The 26472-nt window shown below is 42.0% G+C and overlaps 1 protein-coding gene across 2 annotated transcripts; it reads right to left on the bottom strand.

The window, feature by feature from the left end:
* Positions 1-81: 81 nt before the first annotated feature.
* LOC148896167 (uncharacterized) lies at positions 82-25932 on the bottom strand. Of its 2 annotated transcripts, none has more exons than XM_088999694.1 (11): positions 25808-25932; positions 24624-24656; positions 24265-24336; positions 24073-24149; positions 23795-23895; positions 22958-23074; positions 18299-18373; positions 2525-2660; positions 1063-1145; positions 853-949; positions 82-738 (listed from the first exon to the last, which is right to left on the bottom strand). In XM_088999694.1, exons 2-11 carry the CDS (start codon positions 24637-24639, stop codon positions 571-573), a joined length of 942 nt encoding a protein of 313 aa, XP_088855820.1. In that variant the 5' UTR covers positions 24640-24656; positions 25808-25932; the 3' UTR covers positions 82-570. The 2 variants fall into 2 exon arrangements, with proteins under 2 accessions (XP_088855820.1, XP_088855818.1); XM_088999692.1 differs by having other exon boundaries at positions 24494-24656; positions 25808-25926.
* Between the last annotated feature and the right edge of the window lie 540 nt (positions 25933-26472).

The following is a 26472-nucleotide window of genomic DNA, read 5'->3' as shown; positions in this document are numbered from 1 at the left end:
GGGACGCTACATTTGAGTCCTGTCGGCTCGAATAGATCCGGAAGTACTTCTTTAATCGATTGCAAACATTTATGCTGTCCTCTTCAGAACTATTTGAATCATATGAGTAACAAGAAAGCATCTTCTCAGAATCTGAAGCCAGTGTTTTGATTCTTGAGCAAGGCAAGACGTCCTGGCGTGACGTCACGAACAAGGGGGCGGGACCTTCTGAAACTCGGCATCTCCGAGGTCATTTTGAAGTAGTTTTGGGACACTTGAAGTCATTTTTATTGGTGTTTCGCATTTGACTCCAAATATCAGCCTGCGTGTTTTGGCTATTTTAGATGCTATAAAAGGTTTTTCTGATGTCAGTTAGGAAACAAAATGGTGCCGGTTGTCCTTTAACTGAAAAAAAAAAATAAAGAATAAAATTGATTGCATGACAAACTAATACATTTTAACTGTTGTCTGTAATCTTCACATATCGGAAGCCAAGTTAAAAAACAAATTGAATGTGAATGATAAAACCTCATATGAAGTATGACCGGTTTTGTCCAAGTCTGTTTTTTTTTTGTTAATCTTGGCCATGGGTCAGTGGCTTTGCTGTTTGGCTTGTCGCTGGCTGACGAGTTTCCTGAGGTAGTGGCTGACGGCAGATGGCTTCTTGTAGATCATTCGACGGTCTACTCCTTTTATGTGAATGTGATCGACGGACGGGTAGCACTCCTCCAGAAACTTCTTTTGAAGCCTGGATACCATCTGGTAAAGGAAAAGGACCATTTCTAACAGGTTTTACATGATTGTCCAGACGTTAATCTCAGCATATAATATTTGATATAAAGCAGCAGAGAAAATCACCGTCGGCAGACTCACTTGATTGAGGTGATTTGGTATTTCTTGGTCAAAGGAATCCCCGGTGATAACGCTTACAGAGGTCCTGCTTGACAGAGGTTTATATCGCACAATGTCCCTTAAAAACAAACACACAAAAAACACCAATTACGTGTTGGTTTTGGAAGGGGGTTCTTTTCTTTTCCCCCCATCCCCCATCACTTCACCTCCCCCTGGACAAAATAAGTTTACCTTACTTGAGCTGCACTTTCATTCATAAAGTAATATTCATCCACAGCACTACTCTGATGGGCAGGGTTGCTTATAAGGTATTTCTAGTGAAGACAGAAAACAAGCATCCTCAGTAAACAAACGCTAAGAGGACATTACACATGTTTTAAGTGTTAAATTACTGAGCAGATCGATCACCCCAGAATGGAGTGAAATCAGATCGGCTGATGATAATGCCGCAGTAAACAACGGCGCTCCACTTCAGTTCAATCAACAGTGGCTATCGACTTGCTCTGCAGATATGAACGGCATGCTTGACTGCGTTTGGCCGGCTTGTGTGCGCATTATAACCTCCAATGGCATGCTCACAAAACCCTTTTCTTCGTCCTTGGAATAATTCAAGCACAATGATGTCTTTATCTCCCTGGCAACAACCGTAATACATACTCGAAAAGCTGAAAAAGGTACCGCATCGTAACTGCCATCAAATTGTGGGCGGCGGGGAACAAGGAGACATTACCAACTGCTCATTTTCACCCACCAACACACGTCAGCGCATCATCAAGACAGTGGATGAAAATGCTGATTGTGTGGCACGGGTCTTTGAATGTGACCGATGGCACACACAAATTTCCGTAATAATACAAAAACGGGAACAAATGTACCCGTCAGATAGGGTGTCATGGAAGAGAAGTATTGAAATACTCCCTTGTGAAAAAGACACATGGAGGAATTGATTTGAAAAAGTAGTCATGCATTTGTTGTGGTGTCATTAGTTTGTCGATGATATGCCATATTGCGGCTGTAATTAATGTCGCGGCCAGTGAGACTGCACAACGTCGGAAAGATAAAATAGGAGACGGTCACAGTCCAAGGATTGCGCAACAGCAGAAAGCGTTGCCTTAAGGACTTCGTTAATGCGGAAATGTCACTGCTTTTGTTTTCCAACTGATGAAGTTGCTAATATTAACCTTCCCATTCTGCCTCACAAACTGTACAAACGATTTCATCGTATAGCAGGAGACATTTGTAGCAAGTGGATTCTCCAGGAACATGTTCAATTGTCGCGCTTTTAAAAATGACATCTGCTATTGTCGCCGTTCCAAGTTTGCATTTGCTGCACGCTTGGAAACAAAGAGCCTCCCTCAAACCAAGTGCCGAGGCCGAGCAACGATCAGTCTTGCAACAGCCCCACCTCGCGGCAGAATTTGAGCACTGAATACATTGCTCGCAAAAGCCTGTCTGTCCTCCACTTGGCGAAAAAGACATAAAAGAAATCGACGCAGAGACGACATGGTTCTGCGTCACACACAGTCCAACATTCATGGTATTGTGGTTCCGGCGTATTCCCAAAACATCCCCGTTATTTATTTTTCAGCCTTTCCGTCCTGAATTGGAATAATCAATATTAGATCCTTTATGGAATTCTCTTACTTGGCTTGTGTTGTAGTTGTGTGTTCAAGAGTGCACATTTGAGCCTGACCTGCCTCTGGATGAGCTGCTCAGAGACGTGTTCTTTGATAGTTGGTTCAATGGCTCCCAGGATAATCAGCAAGCGGCTCAGCCCGGAAGCTGCTGAAAACTGCTTGGCTTGAATGGAGGGCAGCAGCTGACCATACCTGAAGGGGGAAAAAAAACAGGACATTTTGAAATCAACGACCATGTTTTCTTGTCTGATATTAGGGCCTGGTAACAGAAAGTCTCACGCATGGGGGTGATGTGGGTGGGGTGGGAGTGGGCAACGCAAGCCAAAAAAAGAAATCTTTTGTTGTGTATGTATATATATATATATATATATATATATATATATATATATATATATATATATATTGTGCATCATGAGAATGGAAAAAGCTCGGCTGCTCACCAGCAGAAAAACTTATCCTAGGTCTGTAAAGTGTCCTTGAGAGTTTTAAAAATGAAATATATTATTATTATTATTATTATTATTATATATTATTAGTGCCTATATAGTATAGTGCCTCTGCAATTTTTTTGCTGATGATACTAGTGTAGCGTGTTCGACCGGAAACAAATTCCTTGTGTGTTCTACATACTTGGCAATAAAGATGATTCTGATTATCTGTAAAAAAAAACATGCTTTTGATTTGCGAAAAAGAGAATTAGCAGGATAGAAAATGGAGGGATGGGCTTATTGGTTCAAGTCCTGCTGTGGACAAAACTGTCAAAACATTTTGTTCGCGGTGTCCGTGAGCAAGGTATCATTACTAAGCACCCCCGCACTGTTTCACTCGAAATCTGTCGTTATATGCCTGCATGCATGCAATTTGGTTCTCCGAGTGCGACAGAAAATACTCATTTATGCGTCGGTTCAATTCGTCCTGGACGAAATATAACAGGTGTCGTGCTTTAAAACAGGGGCGCCCATTACATCGATTGTGATCGATCGGTCGCTTGCGTACTGGCCAAAAGTCAATTGCACAGGGAATCAAGGGGCAAAATAAGCAAACAAAAAACAATAAATAAATACATAGGGAAACCCATTTGTGTGTCTCTGTGTATGTTCTTTCCCCAACAGTCAGTTTAATTACTCACGTAATACAGTAAAGTCTCGTTATATCGATATTCAAGGGAGTCCGAAAAAATATCGATATAACCGGGACTATCGATATATCCGACCCTGTTTGCATGTAATTTTCTCCGTGCGTGCATAGAAATAGTATCGATATAACCGGGACTATCGATATATCCGATATCGATATAACGAGACTTTACTGTACTTGAATCTCCATTTTCTCTATTTTCAGGATCAATTAATCCTTTCAAGGCATTGTTTGGCTTCATGTTTCCCAAATACTCAGAGTTTCAGTCTCTCATCACTAAATAAACTTAGATTTATGTTATATGAGGACAAATGATCTTCACGTTTCATCAAAATAAATTATTGACAAACAACTTGCAACAACTATGCAACTTGCCAAGCGGAAGTTAGTTTGGCAATTAGCATATTTGGCACGGCAGCCAATCAGAGGCCTGTTTCGTGCTTCGGACTATGCTGTGACTGTAAAGTGTACTTGAGAGTTTTGAAGGGCGCTTAGAAAGAGGAGGCCATGTGGCTTTGAGCAGACAACGCAACGCAAACATTGCATTGTGCACCATGACGACAAACGACAACTGCAGCAAAATCTTCCGCAAGGGATATTTACCATAAAATAAGCAAGGGAGCATTTGTGGTAGGTACTTCCTTAATTTAAAAAAATCATTTATACTTCGCAACAATGTGTTGTTGTTTTTTTTTTTTGCGATTAGTCATCTTCTTGTGTTTCAAGTTGTGAAAAATGGGGCAGGCAACTTTATGGCCGGGGAGGCAACTATTCAGAGTTGTCTGCCCTGGTGTCCGCTAACTTTGTCACGAGTTTCAGACTCTGCCAAAAGCATTGATTGTTTTGTTCATCTTGTTTTCGTGTGATGAAGTGAAAAAGCAATCAACAAATTAATCAATTGTACTGTTAAATAAACTGTATTCACTTTTTATAAAAATACTTTTTGTGATAATTCCCTAGTGTTGTTTTCCCCTCTAGCACATCACATTTTTAGTGTAACAATGTCACATCTTCGTCGCCGTCAGGAGCGCACCCCTCCCCTCCTGTCTCTTCCTCCGCTGCTCCTCTCAGACGGCCCCTCCCTTCCTGACTCACCCGGCTCACGCACCTGTTCCCCATTCCCTTAATTGTGCCTTCTGGCTATAAAAGCCACACCTTCCGTACGGTTGTTGTCGGAGTATTCCAGGAAGTTCCCCGCTACTACCACGCCACCAGGTCTGATCATTTGTTTGCCCTCCTTGTTTGTTGATTTTTGCGTGTCTCAGTAAAAGTCTCTTTTTTGGAACTCTGTCTCACCGTGTATTTCCGTCGTCCCTCGAGTCTTGCCACTACGCCTCGAGTGGACGTGACAAACAATAACTATAATTACAACATTTAATAATAATACAGTAAAGTCCCGTTATATCGATATTGGATATATCGATAGTCCCGGTTATATCGATATTTTTTCGGACTCCCTTGAATATTGATATAACGAGACTTTACTGTAATATGATAATTCCTTATTATTCCTATTATGAGCAGATGTTAATAGATGAAATAATTCCTTATTTATTCATTGAAGGTTAGGAACAGGTGGATTTTCTTCTGAAATATCAATGCTACAAATTACAATGCAGGGTCAAAGTGGAGTTGTGACAAGCAAGTCAAACAAAATTAAATAAAACTAGCTCAAAAACCCGGACTGGTTGGTTGAAAGCAAAATTCCAGGAGGGAAGGTCGCTTCTCTTTGACGGACAGGCAGCCCGTCGTCACACAATACTTTTGCAGTTAAAATGGAAAACAACCTTTCTCAGTTGGGGAAAGAAACGAATAAAATACATTTGCCTGGGGAATGAAAACACCCCTTTTTTCTGGGTGATGAAAGAAGAGCGCTGCAATTTTGTAACTCAGGAGACCTAATCGGTCTTAGCTCAGTGGTGCTCTGAATTGGCTGGTCTCAGCCAGTGGAGCACAGTCAATGGTGCCATGCGCTCACGCTCTGTCGCCAACGCCGTGCCAAGCAGCACAGCCTGCCCCGAAATGCTGCCAACACACCGTAGATCATCCACCAAGCACCAGAGGACAGTAGTCCCAGTCTTATTCCTGAACTGGGCCAGACTTTCCACACTTTGAATACAAAGTTTTCAATAATTCTCTGCCTGAATTAGGAAATGGGAAGCAATTATACTTCCTAAATAGCCGTTTGTACGTGAGGGTAGATATGATTGCTTTTTTCTCAACCATTGTATGAATCTCTTAAAACGAGTTGCGATCGACAAGAGCCTCAAGTCATCAACTCAGTTAACTTTGGGCTCATCTGCTCATGTCCGTGTAGCTTCTACAGCAACGTGGTTGACGTCACCGCAGCCACCATCACAAATGACGTGCGGTCCAACATCGCACCTTTCTACCAACTATTTCCTTGCTCGTCTTGAGCCTATTTTTAATGAATAAATCTTTCACATGTTCCGGCACCCCTAAAATTACTAATTTAACAAAAATGTTCTTATCCTGTGACTGTAGAGTGTCCTTGAGAGATTTGAAAGGCGCTTAGAAATAAAACGTATTATTATTAACTGTACACCTCTTAAACGATGTTAGGCTGGTTTATGATAGGCAAGAGTCGAAAAGATTTCAACAGTGGCGGTCCGTGCATTTCACACCTAGGCCTTCAGTGAAGTCCTACTTAGTCCGACTTGAACAAATATCCCTCGTAATACCATAATTTATGACACAACGGCTGGAGATATCATTTACAAAAGCACACGGACGCGGTACTGGGTGTGGCATCACCTTAATTGTCTACAACACAGGCTATTTTCCGGAGCAATTACACATCAATAAATCTGCATCAGCAATTAGAACTTGTCACGTAATACGTGATACTGCAAACAATTAAAAATAAAAGGAAATTTAAAATCATTTGTCCACAAAGTTTTATTAAGTCCACCAAGAATATGCAATCTTTAACAAGATTTTACGCTCAATTACAAAATGTCAGTTTAAGAAAAACAACAAGACGTTCACAAAACGAACTATTTGTTGAAAATAAAAGTAAACAAATCTTTTTCATTTGTTCTTGAGAATAGGCTTACCTACATGCGACAGCGAGTTGTTCCTCTCCTTCAGCCATTGTGCGTTAAAAAAGCGAGTAGATATACTTGGTTTTTCTGCTAAAGTTTCCGGGTCTGATCTGTTGTAGCTTGGTTGATTTGCATAGCGCTGCCTCCGCTGAGGGCTGAGGTAAAGTGAGTATCCAATCACAGGATGCGTACGTCATGTTCAACGCGAGGCCGTCTAGCTGGCCTTACTGTGCCAACTCGTGATCTGATTGGCTATCGCAACTGTATATCAACTACATGTGCCCGTTCATGTACAGCGCACAGACGCCCTCACTGTTGATTCTGAAGGCGTCGGTCAGATTTCATACAGCCTGGCGACACAAACTAGCTGAATTCTGATTGGATTAAAAACTCTGACCTAAAACTACAACACTGAAAGGAGCATAACCAAATGGATATAATATAACATCAAGAAAACAGTATGTAGAATAATTATATATATATTTAGAAAAACTACTTTTTTTTTTACGACAAAATTGACTTTTATTATAATTATGATAATGATGTCCGATTATGTTAGGCCAGCAGAGAAGGCCTTGCTGGCCCTGACGGGCCACCACTGGATTTCAACAACTATGATATACAAAGGTCAAGCACCATGTCAGAAGAGATTATTTGGAAGGTTAATAAGATTTAAGGGACAACCGACGTCTCCGGACAAGTTGTGTCCATAATTTGTAAAATGGCTTCAAATGACTTCTACTGAGCGTATTTTAATAAGATTCCACTGCATATAACTATATTTTACGTTTTAAGAGTCGCACTGAATATTCAGGAAGTCTTGTTTTTGAGTTGGTGACGAGTCCGTACGTGACGTCACTAAAGGAACGCCCCCTGACCGAAAAAAAAAAGGCACATTTTAGCAGTCCTTCCATCACGTCAATGTATTTTGCTGTATTGTTTGGTCTGAAAACCTTGTGTTGCACCCAAAAGCCGCCAGAAGAGGGTATCCAAGCTCCATATCAGGAATTTATCAGCCTGTGGAAACGGAGGTGGCCACAGAAGGTCGCCATTTTGTGCCTCTTTTCTGGTGATCGTTTCTCCCCAATGTTGCCTTAAAATGGCATGGAATAAATTCTTCAATCGATTGCAAACATGTATGCTTTCCTCTTCAGAACTATTTTAATCATAATCATAACTGGAGATGTAACAAGAAAGCATCTTCTCCGAATCTGAAGCTATTGTTTTGATTTTGAAGCAATGCAAGACGTCTTGGCGTGACACCACAAACTGGCGGCGGGACTTTCTGAAAATGCCCAATTCGCAGCTCAATTTTTTGCAGATTTTGGACACTAAGTCATTTTTATTGGTGTTTTGCATTTGAATAAAAATATCATACTGCGTGTTTTGGGTATTTTAGATGCTATAAAACATTTTTCTGATGTCAGCTAAGAAACAAAAAAGTGACGTCGGTTGTCCTTTAAGGGAAAGACTACTGTGAACAACATTCGACAGGTGCATAGATTTTAAGATTGATCCATTGCATGTGCGTATTGTGAGGGACTTGGTATAAAATAATATTGCACGCTGTTTTCAACAATTTAAGGTGCTACAGAATATAAGGCATATCTTTAATTAATTGCCTATTTCAAACTGTTTTCATTACAGACGCTTCCCGATTTACGAGCATTTGTGTTACGAACAACGGTACATACGAGCATTTTTGCGGGTGTGTCGAAAATGTTGGGACAGAGATGCTATTAGCTAGATTTTGTATTGCGCACCTTTTTTCCGGGGGTCTCCACTGCGCTTCACGCACGCACGCAGACACATTGGAGGTTTCAAGGGCAGGATGTTTACGTGACGGACACCAAGGCTGACCAATCAGCTGAAGTGTTTCCAACAAGTTCAGGGCCATTCGCCGAGCTCGCTTCCATTTGGCTACGTAGGGTATGTGGGCGGGGAAGAAATTAATCTACCCAGTTGAGGCTCCGAAGAGGAGGCAATGAATCACAAAAAGTAATGGCTGCTGGCATTTAATTCAGCAATTACGTGCCAGCAGCTTCAGTAATGGCTCAGTAAAAGACCCAAGACCCAAGGATATATTATATGTCGTCGTATGTTGCGTTATGCATCCACTAGATGGAGTTCCAGCTGGAATAAAGCTCTTTACAGAACATTTCAAATATTACATCCAAGAAATCTGAATCTTGTGACGTGTGAGGCTCCCTCGGGATGTTTCATGAAGCATGACGCAGTCTATAAAAATACAGGGTTTATTCCTTGGAAGTCTGGATGAACCAGTCACAAATACGGACATGAAAGGTGAATACAAATCGCGTTAAGAATTAATACATGAAAGTCAAAGGTTATGAAGATAATCGATTCAACAAAAAGGGACACAAAACTTGTGGGCTCACATCCACAAGGAGTAAAAGTCTTGCTTGTCTTCTTCTTCCCTCGTTAAGTCAGTGGTTAACTGTGCTTTTGGAATTTTCATAATAGCTGCACAAAGTTAAAAAAAATAGTTGTCTGTTTGAGTGTGCTGTATATGTGGTGTTGGGCAGTGTCCTTCTTCTTTACAGTGAGTTCCTGCTAAAAATCACCACTCGGTGGCATAACCACATAAACGGGGGAACAACTCAATGGGGATTATTTAGTGACTGCAACTAACACCATATATATATATATATCTAAGGCGCATCGGATTAGAGGGCACATTGACAGCTTTGGTGAAAATCAAATGTTTCTTAAATGTGTCTTATACAACGGAAAATATGGTACTTGTTTCTTTCAGCATGGTGATAGATTAACTCGTGCAGATGGAGAACTGACAGTTGTGGCACTTTTTTTTCCCAAAGACAACAAAGCAGTTCTATTCGGAAGCAAACCTTCCCAATCAGTTTGATAATTGCATACACAGAAAATGAAACAAGTTGACTTTTGTCATTTTCAGTCTGTCACTGTTGAAAAACTTTTTAAATCATACCACTGGAAGAAAATGACACATTGACATTTTCATCTTCCTTGCTACAGTTTTTCCCTCAAGTCATTCTGGCAGTACAATTTAGACCTGACTTGAAAGGGAGTTTAAAGTGGCTGAGCATTTTCAACCTGTCACCCTTTTCTCACCCCTCGATTCCAAAAATAACAAGGAAGAAAAACTTCTATCAGCGGCCCCCCCTCCCCCATGTCAAATCTGTCTCAATCATTGCAGGGTTTGGCGTTGAACCTTATTTCAAGGATTCTCCAGCCACCTGTCCAATTTCTTCCTGTTCCCCCCGCCCCCTCCCGTTTTTAATTCTGCCCTGAAGTGAGGATTATGCGAAGCAAGGCATGCGTGTCAAAGGGAAATTTAGTGGGTAAAGACAGCCGAGATTGGAGGGATGAATTAAACAGATAACGTGAGAAGACCAAGTGGGGGAGCAACGTCGAGGCAAACGCTTGGTCATTTCAGATGGGCTTTTTTTTCATCTCCCAACAAGACCGAGGAGGCAATATCTAAATTAATAAAGTGATGAAATGAGTTTGTGCTGTGGACTTTCTGCTGTTTGACTTTCCCATCTGGATTAGTGCAGGCTGAATGGACGCTCTGTCACTTTTGTTACAACTGCGCAATTCACTGTCGGAATTTGGCTGTGTGGTGATAAGCCTCCTTCACCCCCCTGTCCTCCAACTCTACGTCCTCCTCATTACCATCTCATTTCATATGCAGGTCCTCGATTACCTGAGAACTTGCTTGCACACAAAAAAGAACTATTACATGCCTTTCTGCCAACTATTACAATGAGCGAAGACCATTTAAACACAGCCTATTACATGGGATCAATAACTATTACACATAAGGGATACTTAAATGATTATTGCAAAGTCCTTTGGAGAAGAGAATCGCTTTCTCGCAGAAGCACATTGTAATGTGTGGACAAAAACCTACACTTGCAGGATGAGCAGCGTCATTCTTTCACTTCGTGGCAGGCCACGCATGGAACCATTCTCAGAAGCGCTTTTTCGGGAAAAGGGTCGCACGGGTGCTGCAACCTATCTCAACAGAGGCTCAACAGTTTTGTCCAAGAGACAGGGATGCATCCTAAACTGGTCGCCAGCCAATCGCTGGGCTTATTAGCATCAAGGTAGGTGTTTCCTTTAGCATAAATTAGAGAATATAGTGCCACAGTTAAAGCCAGTATTATGAGGCTTGATGTCAGAATCTGAATCAGAATCAGAAAGCCTTTAATAGTCCCACAATGGGGAAATTTGCAATCTACAGCAGCAAAACTGAAAGGGATGGAGGGGGGTCAAAAGATAAAACAAGTATTCTGTGCACAAAATAAAATGTCAGGAGACGGTAATGTACAACTGCACAAAAAAAAATTATAATAAGAACTGTACCTAGTGCAAAGTATAAAAATACAGTATAAAAAGCATATTTGATATATGTAACTGTATTGACCCGACATAAGGTGGCTGTGGTATAGTGTAAAGTATACAAATATAGTATAAAAAGCATATTTGATATACAGTATGTAATAATAATAATACATTTCATTTATAAGCGCTGTATTGGCTCAACGTACAGAGGATGTGCTATTTACAATGCATGAGTCCAGGGTTTTTTTTTATGTTTTCTTTTTTTGGTCCAGTGTTGCAAAGTTAACACCATCTAAGATTATAAATAACGTTTGAAACATCAATTTTTAATGTTTTGACAAAAACAATCAGGGATAAAACCAATCAATACTTTTTCGAGAATCCTTCCTAATTTCAAAAAAGGATGACAAAACGTTTGAAATGTAACCAACGACATATTCCCCAACCCACCCACTCAACGTCTCTGACCACCCGTTGCCTGTGTCATCCAACACTTGTCGTCCCATGTGTGAAAGCAATTAGTCTTTAACAAAATCATTAAAAATACGTGAAATGGATGAACATAATCAAGGGGCGAGGACGTAAAAACATGGTCTATTTTATTCTGTATCTCCTAGTAGTCAGTGCGCAAAGGCAGGACAATGCGCAATACCGTGAATGAGCACAAGGTGTCCTTCTTGTACCGCAGTCAACTTAAAGGACAACCGACGTCACTTTTTTTGTTTCCTAACTGACATCAGAAAAACGTTTTATAGCATCTAAAATACCCAAAACACGCAGTGTATTTTAAGTCAAATGAAAAAACCCCAATAAAAACGACAAAGTGTCTAAAAAGTACTTCAATTTGAAACCGGAAGTGGCCAGTTTCAGAAGGTCCCGCCCCCATGTTCGTGGCGTCACGGCAAGACGTCTTGCCTTGCTCGAGAATCAAAACAATGGCTTCAGATTCTGAGAATATGCTTTCTTGTTACTCATCCAGTTATGAATATGATTCAAATAGTTCTGAGGAAGAAAGCACACATGTTTGCAATCGATTAAAGAATTTATTCCGTGTCATTTTGAGGCATCAGGGGTGGGAAATGTCGCACCCAAAAGAGGCAGAACATGGTAACAAAGCCGTGTAAGGAATTAATCAGCCCGTTTCCACAGGCTGATTAATTCCTTATATGGAGCTTTGTAGCCCTCTTCTGCCTCTTTGTGGTCCTACATGACGTTTTCAGACCAAAGTACAGCAAAATGCATTGACATGATGGAAGAACTGCTACAATGTGTCCTTTTTTTCGGTCAAGGGCGTTCCTTCAGTGACGTAACGTACGAACTCGTCACCAACTCAAAAATAAGTCTTCCGGAATATTCAGCGCGAGTCTTAAAACGTAAAATATAGCTATATGCGGTGGAATCTTTGTAAAATACGCTCATTAGAAGTCATTTGAAGACATTTTACCAGTGGTGGGCCGTCACAGTCAGCAAGGCCTTCTCTGCTGGCCTAACATAATCAGACATCATTATCATAATTATAATAAGAGTCAATTTCATTAAAAAAGTATTTTTTCTAAATATATATATATATATAATTATTCTACATACCCTTTTCTTGATGTTATATTATATCCATCTGGTTATGCTCCTTTCAGTGTTGTAGTTTTAGGTCAGAGTTTTTAATCCAATCAGAATTCAGCTAGCTTGTGTCGCCAGGCTGTATGAAATCTGACCGACGCCTTCAGAATCAACAGTGAGGGCGTCTGTGCGCTCGACATGAACGGTCACATGTAGTTGATATATAGTTGCGATAGCCAATCAGATCACGAGATGGCACAGTAAGGCCAGCTAGAGGGCCTCGCGTTGAACATGACGTGTACGCGTCCTGTGATTGGATATTCACTTTACCTCAGCCCTCAGCGGAGGCAGCGCTATGCAAATCAACCAAGCTACAACAGATCAGACCCGGAAACTTTCGTAGAGAAACCAAGTATATCTACTCGCTTTTTTAACCCACAATGGCTGAAGGAGAGGAACAACTCGCTGTCGCATGTAGGTAAGCCTATTCTCAAGAACAAATGAAAAATATTTGTTTACTTTTATTTTCAACAAATAGTTCGTTTTGTGAACGTCTTGTTGTTTTTCTTATATTAAACTGACATTTTGTAATTTAGCGTAAAATCTTGTTAAAGATTGCATATTCTTGGTGGACTTAATAAAACTTTGTGGACAAATGATTTTAAATTTCCTTTTATTTTTAATTGTTTGCAGTATCACATATAGTGACAAGTTCTAATTGCTGATGCAGATTTATTGATGTGTAATTGCTCTGGAAAATAGCCTGTGTTGTCGACGATTAAGGTGATGCCACGCCCAGTACCGCGTGCGTGTGCTTTTGTAAATGATATCTCCAGCCGTTGTGTCATAAATTATGGTATTACGAGGGATATGTGTTCAAGTCGGACTAAGTAGGACTTCACTGAAGGCCTAGGTGTGAAATGCACACACCGCCACTGCATCTTACAAATTATGGACACAACTTGTCCGGAGACGTCGGTTGTCCTTTAAGACCCAGCGTTCATCGAGGGTCAATATTTATGGCCAAATATGACAGTGCCCAATAAACTGTTTCAGTTAAGGGCACAGGATTAGTCAAACTTAAATTACAGGTTCTTAGTATGGAGCATAGTTAACAAATGAAATGTGTGTGTGTGCGAGAGAGAGAGAGAGAGAGAGAGAGAGAGAGAGAGAGAGAGAGAGAGAGAGAGAGAGAGAGAGAGAGAGAGAGAGAGAGAGAGAGAGAGAGAGAGAGAGAGAGAGAGAGAGAGAGAGAGAGAGAGAGAGAGAGAGAAAACAAAAATATGCTCTCATCCTAAAGTGGAAATGTTTCAAGAGGATTAAAAGGAAAAGACAAAATTAAATAGAGTTGAGAGACAATGGGGGAGAGAGCCAAAGTGGTGCTCTTGTGCATTTCAGTCATCACAATTAAGTCACATTAAATTGAAAGATTTTTCCAATCAATCAGCAGTCATTAATTTGTAAGGACCATCTCATCAGACGGGCACGTTCCCCGCGGTCTCTGCTCCATGAGCAATTAGATTGCCCATCGGGTAAATTAGTTTCATGGTCACACGCACACTTGTTAGAGTGGTGACACGCCTGAATTTGAAATGAATTCTTCCCCAGATAAAATTAGTTCTTTATCTGTGTAATTCCCTCACTGCGGTTTATAATACACTTTGACAGTGTTTGTCGAATTCCACTCAGAAGGCTTTGTTAATAAAAGCCAGCGTTGAGACTCTGGATAGTATCATTACCCTACTTTTACTGCAATCGGACACACAGAACACTTGGCTAGTCAAGAGATTTAACTAAGTGATTAATGTTAAGGCTTTGCATGAGCTGTATCTTTAAAAATGAGTGATTATTGAATACGATAAGTACTTTAAGGGAAGTCTCACTTTATCTTCCCTCAGAAGCAAGCCACTTTAGCCTACACTTTAAAGGACAACCGACGTCACTTTTTTTGTTTTTTAACTGACATCAGAAAAACGTTTTATAGCATCTAAAATACCCAAAACACGCAGGACGATATTTTATTCAAATGCAAAACACCAATTAAAATGACTTAAAGTGTCCAAAATCTGCAAAAAAATTGAGCTGCGAATTGGGCATTTTCAGAAAGTCCCGCCTCCAGTTCGTGACGTCACACCAAGACGTCTTGCATTGCTGGAGAATAAAAACAATGGCTTCAGATTCGGATAATATGCTTTCTTTTTACACATCTAGTTATGAATATGATTCAAATAGTTCTGAAGAGGAAAGCATACATTTTTGCAATCGATTAAAGAATTTATTCCGTGTCATTTTGAGGCAAACGGGCGGAGGGGAATGTCGCACCCAAAAATGGCGACCAGCTCCCGTGAGGAATGAATAAGCCCGTTTCCACAGGCTGATAGATTCCTTTCATGGAGCTTGGACTCCCTCTGTTGGCGGCTTTTGGATGTAACATCAAGGTTTTCAGATAAACAGCACAGCAAAATACATTGACGTGATGAAGGACTGCTACAATGTGTCTTTTTGTTCGTCAGCAGGGGGGGGGGGTCCTTTCATGACATAACGTGAGGACTCGTCACCAACACAAAAGCAAGACTTCCTGAATGTTCAGCGCGAGTCTTAAAAGGTAAAATATAGCTATATGCGATGGAATCTTTGTAAAATACACTCAGTAGAAGTCATTTGAAGCCATTTCACAAATTATGGACACAACTTGTCCGGAGACGTCGGTTGTCCTTTAAGGCACACATTAAGATGTTCTCACTGCTCCTGTTCGTGTGTGTGTGTGTGAATCGATAGATGGACGGATGGACGGACCGGCCAATCGATATACTGAAAAAGCATGAATTATCGCATACATTGCACTATTTTTTTAGGCATCTTAAAAGTAGTTGGTGGGGAAGGGGCAGGGGATGGGCAGCCCTCGCTGCCTCATGTTCAACAGCCATCTTTCACTTTGCCCCCCTTCTACAGAAGGGCGTGCCAATGAAGAGATGCCATTACCAAGGCCATGATATATTTTCACTTGTGGAGCCAAGAATTCAGCAGCAGGATGCCAATTTAGGCTGCCAATGAGAGCAGGTCAATGCAATGACATACATTTTTAAAAATAACTACAAATATTAAGAACTCTGGCCAACATTCCAATGTTTACTATTTAACAGAAGCTAATACATATGAACACTCCATAAACACTGCCTTCATGGAATGCATGTCACTTTAACATGTCAGTTCTTTGCCCAACCTAGATGCCAAGTCATGGGTGGAGAAACTTGCGACCTGCAAAGTACAGTATTTTAAAAAAAGTCAAACTAATTCACAATTTATTTGTTTGTCCTATTTCTGAACTGATGGTTGTGCAAAACGCGTCAGGTGCTTTTCACGAGAGAATCTCACATAACTGACACAGGCAGATCATCATTTAACATCAGCACAGGTGACTGACTCCATTTCGTCCACCGTTGCTAAAGCATGCACTGTCTTTCAGATACAAATGGATGAAAATGGTGGAGGAATGAAACCAGCAGTAAAATCAAGCAGCATCTGCTCTCAGAGTCAGACGCAGGGCTTCTACTGTGCAAAGAATGCAGCACAGTACTGATAAACGTTGAGTCCAAATGCAATTTGTCCAGATACACATTTGAGTTTACCATAATCTCCGAGGCTAGCCCCACTCCCTTATTTCTCATCAAGAATCATGTCTGGAAGGATATGAATACCATGCTACAGAAGAACATTGACCCCTTATGAATCTATATAAATAAATCCACACGGATGTGAACCCACGCGCAGAAATACCATTCCAGGGAGTTGATGGCAATCCATTTGGTGGGACGTAACAGAACTCATTTTGAGAGTGAGCCTCAGTTAATGAACAAAGCTTTAATGTAGAAATCCTCCCATTGTCCAGGGCTGACTTGGTCTTCCCTAGATCTCGTTTTAGGTGCAGGCCTTGTTACACACGTCTTATCTGCCCATGGATAATGACAAACAGCTCATAAAGGCAATTTCAAAAAGACATATACGCCCACGTGAGGAATCCATTGCGCTATGCAGACAAAGAAAGGATTTAAATCAAGTTGGCTAATGCCAGGCCAAAGGCACTGTGATGCCGTGATGCACAGCTCTACACGGCATACATACCCACCAGGACAATATTTTTACTCCTTATCCCACTCATGTTTCTAATTTTACTCCCCTGTGCAAATCGGACAGTAATGATGAAATGTCTGAGTAAATCAAGTCATTTTTTTTCCCCCCCTTCGAGCATCACCGCTTTATACAGTAATTGGATTCCGCCATGTACTATTCATGTGTATTAATCAAAACATAATTGGACACATACATCTTATAAAATGCTGCTGTTCCACTTTTAGTCATGTGTAAATCAGCCATTTGCGGGGATATTTATTTATCAGACTTGTTTCATGCATCTATAATCTGCACACAAGTGACGGGTAATGGCGCACAAACGCAATGGTGAGGGACACTCTCCTCCAAGTACTGGAACAAAAACACAATGTGTTTATTTCCGAATGTATTGTATTGATTGCGACTGTTGAGCAATATCGTATCAAGCAACTGGAAGAGGTTTGTACGACCCAGCAGTGCATGGGAAAACTCCTATTGGCTGCTCCACCCTTTTTTAAAAGCGAAGACCATAGACTGTGTGTGTGTGTGTGTGTGTGTGTGTGTGTGTGTGTGTGTGTGTGTGTGTGTGTGTGTGTGTGTGTGTGTGTGTGTGTGTGTGTGTGAGTTTGCGCGCACGCGTGTGTATGTGATTTAACACCATGTAATTATACAGTACAATACTGTATATATATATACATGTTTGTATGTGCATTTCTCTTTTCATTTAATGTCATATCTTGTCTTTGTCATGCATTCAATCACAAGGATTTGTAATTCATCCATTACAAAATCCTAACTTTTGGAATTGGGGTTTGTAAGGGCAGTGATCTAAATCTCATTGAACTTGAATGGACATTGCAATGTCTCGAGAGACACAAACCTGTTTGTTTTTTTTAATTCTTATTCAGTTTCCATAAGATTAATTGTCACGATATACTTGGAAATATCCTTCCAATATTTGAAGACGATCTTGCATTATGCTCATTCCAAAATGTTACCTACCCCTGCACTCAGAAAAATTAAGGATAATAGCCAGTGCCACAAAGACCGTAATTTCTTAATGAGAGAAATTATGTGACAGTGACAAGCAAGAAAAGCTAATTGACAGCAAGAGACATCCACGTGCAGGATGAAAGCAGTTTTATTAAGTATTAATACAGTGTCTTAACCACATCGTAACCCTCGCTCCCCGCTCATCTGTTTCACGCTTAAAGATTGCGTAGCAAATTACTTTCTTTTGTCTCCGTTTAATCAAGCTAATGATGCCCGCCCAGAAAAGATTATCAACTATTCTTCCCACAAAGGCCAATAAAGGAAGAGTATGGAACTCGACTCAAGAAAAGCTAGCTGCCGTGCCCTTAATCCTCTTCTTGATATCGCTCAGTTTTCTTGTCTTCAACCATGCCTCGCACTTTTTATCTACTCTTTTATGTCCTTCAAAATTGCTGGGTGACCTTGAGCTCTTCTTCCATTCAGCTTCGTCCTCGGCTTTCAATCTTCATTTAAAATCACTTATCCGCACAAGCCCTCAATCTCTTTTTGAACCACTTGATGTTGTACCTCAATATGCTGCAAGTGTACATTTACGGCGAGCAAGTATGAAAATAAACTTACCAGTACTCTTTCCACTGCTCCTCTTGAAAAATGTCCTCTGGGATTGGGTCAATCAACACAAGGTCTGTCACTTGGCTGAAAACAAAGAGAACAAACATGTAAGTGTAGCAGTGTTGACTCTCAGTCATGAAAACTGCAAATTGTAACCTGCCTGTTTATTTTCTGCTGTTTCAGGTTTGTAACCATCAGGCTTTGAAAACAGTCCAGAGGAAGAAAAACTGTCACGTCTGAATTTTTGTTCATTATGCCGTCTGGTCATTGTAGCACAAAATGAATCAAGTGTCAATTAGACAGAATTACTACTAAAGATTCTTCGACTGTATGGAGTATGGTCGGCCCGGTGCGTGGATCATTGTTCATCTCTGTGTGCCCTACGATTGGCTGGCACCCGCTTCAGGGTGCCCCCTGCCTGTTGCCCGAAGAGAGCTGGGAAAGGCTCTCGCAACCCTTGTGATGATAAAGCGGATTGGAAAATGGGTGGATGCAGTGTGTTTCCAATATCCAGGTTAAGTGGCTAAACATTATGGGAAATGTGAGATTGCTCCCGAATAAAATGGACGAGCTGGCGGCGCTAACGCGGCACCAGAGGGAGTACCGAGAAGCCAGCTTGCTACTCGTCACGGAGACATGGCTATCGGCAATCACTCCGGACACTCACGCTGAGTTGGAGGGCTTCCAACTCGAACGAGCGGACAGAAATGAAGGCAGCGGTAAGCAGAAAGCAGGCGGGATTGCTGTGTTTGTGAATGACAAATGGTGCAACCCTGGGCACATCACGGTCAAGGAAAAACCTTGCACTCGTGACATCCAGCTGCTAACCGTTAGCCTCCGGTCGCATTACCTGCCGCTGGAATTCTCACACGTGATAGCCGTGACGACGTACATTCCCCCTACGGCAAATGGCGGCGCTGCCTCCGATGCCCTCATGACTGTTGTAAACAAGCTGCAAACCCAGTTCCCCAACGCCTTGTTCATCATCTCAGGGGACTTCAATCACGTTGTTGCGTCACACGCGTGTCTGATTTTGAAGTGCGCATTTCAACCCTTTCAGTCTTTCAATTCCTTAATCTCCTTGATGTGCGTCTCACCCTGATGCATAGCACACGCTTGCAAATTGTACAAAAGGAGCTGTCGTGGGACAGAGAGTTTGGGCGAACCACGGGGCAGAATCACATCAGGCTCATCTCGGACTCACGCCCGGCTCATGCCGGGCGTCGGACGGACATCACGGCACGACTTGCTCGACTCCACGCCACGATCAAGCTCTGCGCGTCACCTGCCTGGGAGATCTCACAACTAACCTACTTACAAATAAAGAGAAACATCAAACTCTTTAACGATGAGAAGGTTTCTTCAGCCGTCATCTGTACAAAAGTGAAGGTTTCGGACGTTTCGCCTCCTATCCAAGAGGCTTCGTCAGCGAACTAAAGTCTGACTGGTCGTATCGGCCCCATTTATATATCCCTAATGTCCAGACCTGGTGGCGCCGGACACAGCTATGATAGGTCCCTACTCTCAGGTTGGGGGGGGGGGGGGCGTGGGACCCCCCCCTGTGGCCCCACTGATTGTTCCTACATTCCTGACTAACGATTGGCCTATTACACCCACTCCCCCCGGTATCACCTCATCAGCATAACGACCCTCATCAGCATTGCGAAAGTTGCCTAACCTGTTTTGCCTGAGCAGGCTGTTGTATGAACGATCCAAATTGAACCTCACACCACCAGACCGGTTTAATGAAGGATTTTGTTGTTTTATAAGAATCGCCTCTTTCACCCCCCTTTCAAACCATCTATGTTCTTTCGCTAAGATTTTAACCTCATTGTCGTCAAATGAGTGGTTGCTAGCTTTTAGGTGCAAATGTACTGCCGATTGAGGCCCACTAGTATTATCCCTGCGATGTTGATAAAGTCTTTTTTTGAGAATTTGTTGAGTCTCCCCAATGTACTGCTCTTTACAATTTTCAAACTCTTTAACGTTTCCCTGAAATCCAACCTCCCAACATTCACACAGTATGTAACTTGTGCCACCAGAGACAATAAATTATTGGACTTATTCTATTCTAATGCCAAAGATGCGTACACACCCTCCCCCATGCCCCCTCTCGGAAGAGCAGACCACAATATGGTTTATCTCCAGCCTGCGTACAAACCCCTTGTCCAGAGGCAACCAGCTGTGACCCGCACGGTCAGAAGATGGTCCACGGAAGCTGAAGGAGGACATTGATTCACTCACCGACACCATCACAGACTACATAAACTTTTGTGAACAAAATACCGTACCCACCAGGACTGTGCAGTGTTTTTCCAACAACAAACCATGGATTAATCCCGACATGAAAGCCCTCCTGAAGGAAAAGAAAAGGGCTTTTGTGTCGGGCAACAGAGAGGAACTGAAGGCCATGCAGATCCAACTGAGGAGGAAGATCAGAGAGGGGAAGAAGGCCTACAGGATGAAAATGGAGGAGCAGCTGCAAGCCAGCAATGTCGCTGGTGTCTGGAAGGGCCTGAAAAACATCTCAGGCCACAAAAGCCCAGTGACATTGAACGAAAAAGACAAGGACCGGGCAGATGAACTCAACCGCTTTTTCAATCGGTTTGACAAGTCGCCGGTCGCCCCCGGCCCACCGTCAACTTCACCTGTAGCTGCACCTGCACCAACTCTCACTGTGGCCTTAACCTCCCTGCCCCCTCTCACGACCAGCTTCCCGCAACCAACAACTGCCCTCCCAACTGTTGCTACACCCTCAGCCACCACTCTGCCTCCACGTTCCTGCCTGTCTGTCACAACTGCGCAGGTGAGGAACCAACTGAGGTGGATGGAAGTGAGGAAGGCAGCAGGTCCGGATGACATCAGTTCCCAACTCCTCAAGACCTGCTCCGACCAGCTGTGTGTCATTGTCCAGCACTTGTTCAACCTGAGCCTGAAGCTGGGCAGAGTTCCACAGCTGTGGAAAACGTCATGCCTGGTCCCAGTGCCCAAGATTGCCAACCCAAAGGAGCTCAACAACTACAGACCGGTGGCGCTGACGTCTCACCTGATGAAGACGCTGGAGAGACACGTCTTCGCCCACCTGCGACCGCTGGCAAGCTCATCGCTGGACCTGCTACAGTTTGCCTACAAGTCCAGCATCGGTGTGGAGGACAAACAGGCCACAGTATGTGACGGTAAAGAACTGTGAGTCGGAAAGGCTTCTCTGCAGCACCGGAGCGCCGCAGGGGACAGTCATGGCTCCATTCCTGTTCACCCTCTACACCTCGGACTTCAACTACAACACCCTAACCTGCCACCTTCAGAAGTTCTCTGACGACTCAGCTATTGTCGGCCTCATTACAGAGGGAGACGATAGGGAGTACAGGGGACTGACAAAGGACTTTGTGGACTGGTGCCAGCAGATCAACACTGGGAAAACCAAGGAGCTGGTGGTGGACTTCTGCAGGAAACAATCCTCACCTGCACCGTTGAACATCCAGGGTTCGGACATTGAGAGGGTGAGTACATGGGTGTTACTCTCAACAATAAACTGGACTGGACTACAAACACGGATGCCCTAATCAAAAAGGGACAGAGTCGCCTCTTCCTACTCAGGAAACTGAGGTCTTTTGGAGTTCAGGGGTCACTCCTAAAGACTTTCTATGACTCTGGTGGCCTCAGCCATCCACTATGGAATTGTCTGCTGGTCAGGCAGCATCACCACCCGGGACAGAAAAAGACTGGAGCGCGTTGTCAAGAGGGCCAGTTCTGTCCTGGGCTGCTCGCTGGACTCTCTGGAGGAGGTGGGCAACAGACGGACGCTAGCTAAACTAAAAGCTATGATGGTGAGCCCCTCCCACCCCCTCCTGCCCACCCTGACAGCACTGGTTAGCTCCTTTAGCCAGAGATTATTACACCCGCACTGCAAGAAGGAGAGGTACTGCCGTTCGTTCCTACCGACTGCTGTCAGGCTTTGCAATTCTCAGTGATCACATGTGAAGAAAAAAAACTGCACACTTGTATATATGGGTTGATGTAATATTTCAATGTGCCTTTCTTGATACTTGCAGTATGTACAGTTTTTTTATGAAACAGTTTTGCACATTTACATGTGCGCAGTATACAGTTGACAGTTTTATTTTGTTATGCTCAGAATATCTTGTTTTCTATCCTTTCATCCCCCACCCCATCCTCTTTCAATTGCTGCTGTGGACTGCAAATTTCCCCATTGTGGGACGAATAAAGGTTTTCTGATTCTGATTACATGTAAACTGTTTCGATTGTTGCTTTGATAGCACATACATTATTATACCTCAAAGCCGTTGTTTGCTGAAATGTTTTGTCATAAGTAATGCAAATAAATCCGCATAAGAGAGAAAACGAGAATATTGAGGTGGATGATTTTATAACAACCATGTTTCACAGTTGGTTGGTTTGGAAATAATTTTCTGAAAGTATCATTTCATCATGATCACATCAATTTACCACATTGAATTGGTCATTTTCGCTTGTTTTTGAATGGCCATGGAAAATCAACTGAAGAATCAAGAATTGCGCTCTCAGTAACAGGATTGGTCCCCAAGGAACGATTCTTTTTCTCTGCAAAATCGACGTGGGGGCGGGGGTATTACCAAGGCATTTACCGCTATTTACATCTATACAATCATTTCTTTCTTGAAAACGTACATGTCATGTATGTGACTGTAGAACCTGCTGTTGAGCGTGCCGATCTCTGAGCCAACCAGAATCAAAGGCATTGTGATCTCAGCAGCAGCCAACAGACGGTGCAGATCATCGGCCATCCTTCAAGAGAACACAATTCATACAGTATGTCTGCAGTAAAAACAATATTAGGTCACAAGCAACCAAAACGAGGAAGTCCAAAAACTGGAAAAATCACAATTAACAAAACTATTTGCAAGCAGGCCGCTGAAATGAATTTCACCTTCCAACAATGTTGAAAAATTCAACAAAAGGGAATTAATATTAGGTCGGTTTGCATTTTAGCTCCCTTAATAAATAAAATCGTTTAGAAACTGTGTATGTCGTATTGGCATGGGATGGTTGTACGAGATATTGAAATGCGCTTGATGACCCCCCAAAAATTAAGTGTGACAAATATAGTATAGTGCCTCTTTGCAATTTTTTGATACTAGTGCAGCGTGTTCTACCGGAAACAAATTCCTTGTGTGTTCCACATACTTGTCAATAAAGATGATTCTGATTCTGATATGCAACATAAACAAAAAAAAAATAAACATCAATCAGAAAACAGTAATTAATTCCTTTGAACAGCGCTGTATATAAAATATTGCAAGATTAAAATGCTAAAAAGTCTAAATGCTAAAGTAAAATGTTAAAAAGTAAGGGGTAGTGCGATAGATAGCTTTACCCAATAAAAAGTGACCAAATGCTTGGCTTTGTATTAACATTGTGAAAATAAATCATCTTGTCATTCCGATACAGTTTCGTATGGATATTGGTTGGTCCACATGATTTAAAATGGAGGATTTTGATATTCACCGGCCGGTTGTAGAGATGCCCCAGCCCTTCTCAGTCCCTGTGCTTTCATTCTGCATCAACCGCTTGCTAAATCCCAGCCCCATTCGGTCATAGGTACAAACCTGCAAATAGTACGAAGAAGACATGCTGAATTTTTTTCAGCAGTTTTCAAAACTGAATTGTCAAAATCCAGCAAGCAAACATTTGAGACAACTGTGATCATATTTCAGACGAATAACATTGGCCAGGCTGTGAAATTACAAGTGACATCAATTGAATGTACCGCATTCATTCCTCACCTTTGTTAATGTGGCAACACTCTCTTGGACATAAAACCAAATGTCTGAGGACATTCCAGTTGGTGCATCTAATATAACTAAAAACAGGGATTGATAAATCCGATGGTACAAGGAAGACACATTTAGACAGATATGACATAAAATGGTGTCAGACTTTTCATTATCAAATTTATATCCAGGACAAAATCTTACCAACTGGTTCGCCCTGTCCTTTACAAAAGAGGTGCATCTTTTGACCCAAGCCGAGGTCTATAATCTGGCCATCTATACAAGAACACAATCCATAAATGTTAAACATTACACAACAGTTTTAGGCTCAGACCTACGATTGTTGGAATTTTAGATGAGGGTTTTACTTCAAGCAAATATTAAATGAGAAAGATTTGGAGGGCTGCAGTGGGGGCAATTTTAAATAGAAAACCTTTTGGCAACAGCATCTGTCCTTCTCTTTGCAGTGATGCGTAGTTGAGGAATGGAGGGATGATGATGATTAAAAGCAAACATTTTCCAATATTGATCAGGACGGAGCTGTGAGAAAGTTTGCTTTTCACCTCCGCTTTGCTGCATTGTCCATCTTGTGAAACCTAAATTTTAGAATAAAAAGTATCCCAAAATAAATAATCATACCAAATAATAATAATAATATAAATCATTGATTAATTGTTAAAAAAACAGCAGAAGAACCAATTGTGAAAATAAGTATGTTGTGGCAGTTGAGGAAGGGGAACACGCGACTGACTGGAGTACGTCTTTATTCCAACTGCTAACAAGTGGATCTGATTTGAACATGGGAAAAGGCAGTAAAAACTCTTAACATGAACACGCCCCCTGCTCTGCACCTGCTGGGTGAGATGCCTGGTCCTAGTGCCCGCCACGATTTCTTCTATTGCTCACAAATTGTACAAAAAATTGCAATCATAGTAAGAAAAGTGGACATTTGTCGTTCACGAATCAACAGAAGCCCGTTTCACTACAAGCATATACGATAAATTCGTAATTGATCAGAACACTGTGGATCGTAAGCGTTGGTAACGTTAGCTACGTTAGAAAATACATATTGCATAATTTGAATATCTCAGTTGTCACCCATCCATCCATTATCCGAGCCGCTTATCCCCACGAGGGTGCCACGCGTGTCTACTTCAAGCAGTAGGCGGGGGGGACACCCGAAACTGGTTGCGGGTCTAAAGAGTTTGATGTTTCTCTTTATTTGTAAGTAGCTTCGTTGTCAGATGTCCCAGGCAAGTGACACGAATGTGATGTGCTTCAGAGCTTGGAGTCGAGCACGGCGTTTCGTCGTGCTGTGATGTCCGCCCGACGCCGGCTGCCTGTGCGGGTCTTTGCAAGTCTCTTTGAGTCTGTATGAGTCCGAGATGATTCTGATTTCTCTCTGTCCCGCGACGGCTACTTTTATACCATGTTCAAGCATGGGACATGCGTCAGGCTGAGACGCACATCAAAGAGATCAAGGCTTGAAAGACATCAAAGCCGAGGTGCGCACCGATGACGCCACAGGTCAATCGATGGGCACACACAGACGAATAACCTTTCACACTCACAGTCAAATTTGGGGACAAGGACGATGTTCACTTAATCTACCAGGGAATGTCGGGGGAAGTGCAATTTGCTAAGATATTCGCACATATATTTACATTCTCAGTCGCAACCAGAACTTGTGTTCTTTCTTGACGTTTAGAAGTTCACTCGTTCACTCTAAATCGAAAGTATACGTTACCTTTCTCGCAGCTTCAGTTGCAGTGTCAGATCTTTTTGTCATTCTGATGAGCAATATAACAGACGAATCTAACAAGAATAAGACCAGCGATGGTGGTAAGGAACCAGTCGGTTCCTGGTTGTGGTACAGAAGCCGGTAAGGACAAACATGATGATGAACGCGTTGCACCGTTATCTATATCATCTTCTATTTGTTTAAAAAATAATATACGATTAAAAGTGACGTGATCTGTTTAACTGTTCTAAATTACCACCTATTCCTCATTTTCCCGTGGCTAAAAAAATACAATATTAACAGTTTTTACTGTCCTCAACCTATTATATACAGTAATCCGTTCAGATATCAAACAATTATATGAAATTTTTTAATTTAAAGGTTGTACTTGTAGTGGGAGAAGTAGTAGTAGTTTTTACAGCAAAAAAAAAAAAGATCAATAGACTACTTCATGAATCCTCACAATGTAAAAAGTCCATCAACCTGGATTTAGCTCTTATTCTTGACAAGCATTTAGCCATGAGTGACTGCGGGTTTGAAAAGTGTCCAATTCCTGAAATAATAATGAATATACTGTAATTACAACCAGTAATTGAAATTAGAAGTGTAATTTATCACACACACACACACACACGGGTGGCTGGTAGTCAAGTGATTAGTACACTGACTTT

The sequence above is a fragment of the Hippocampus bargibanti genome, linkage group LG06, assembly GCF_051943395.1.
Source record: "Hippocampus bargibanti isolate YZ-2025 linkage group LG06, ASM5194339v1, whole genome shotgun sequence".
Classification (NCBI taxonomy): domain Eukaryota; kingdom Metazoa; phylum Chordata; class Actinopteri; order Syngnathiformes; family Syngnathidae; genus Hippocampus; species Hippocampus bargibanti.
This window is presented reverse-complemented; position numbering and strand designations above follow the sequence as displayed.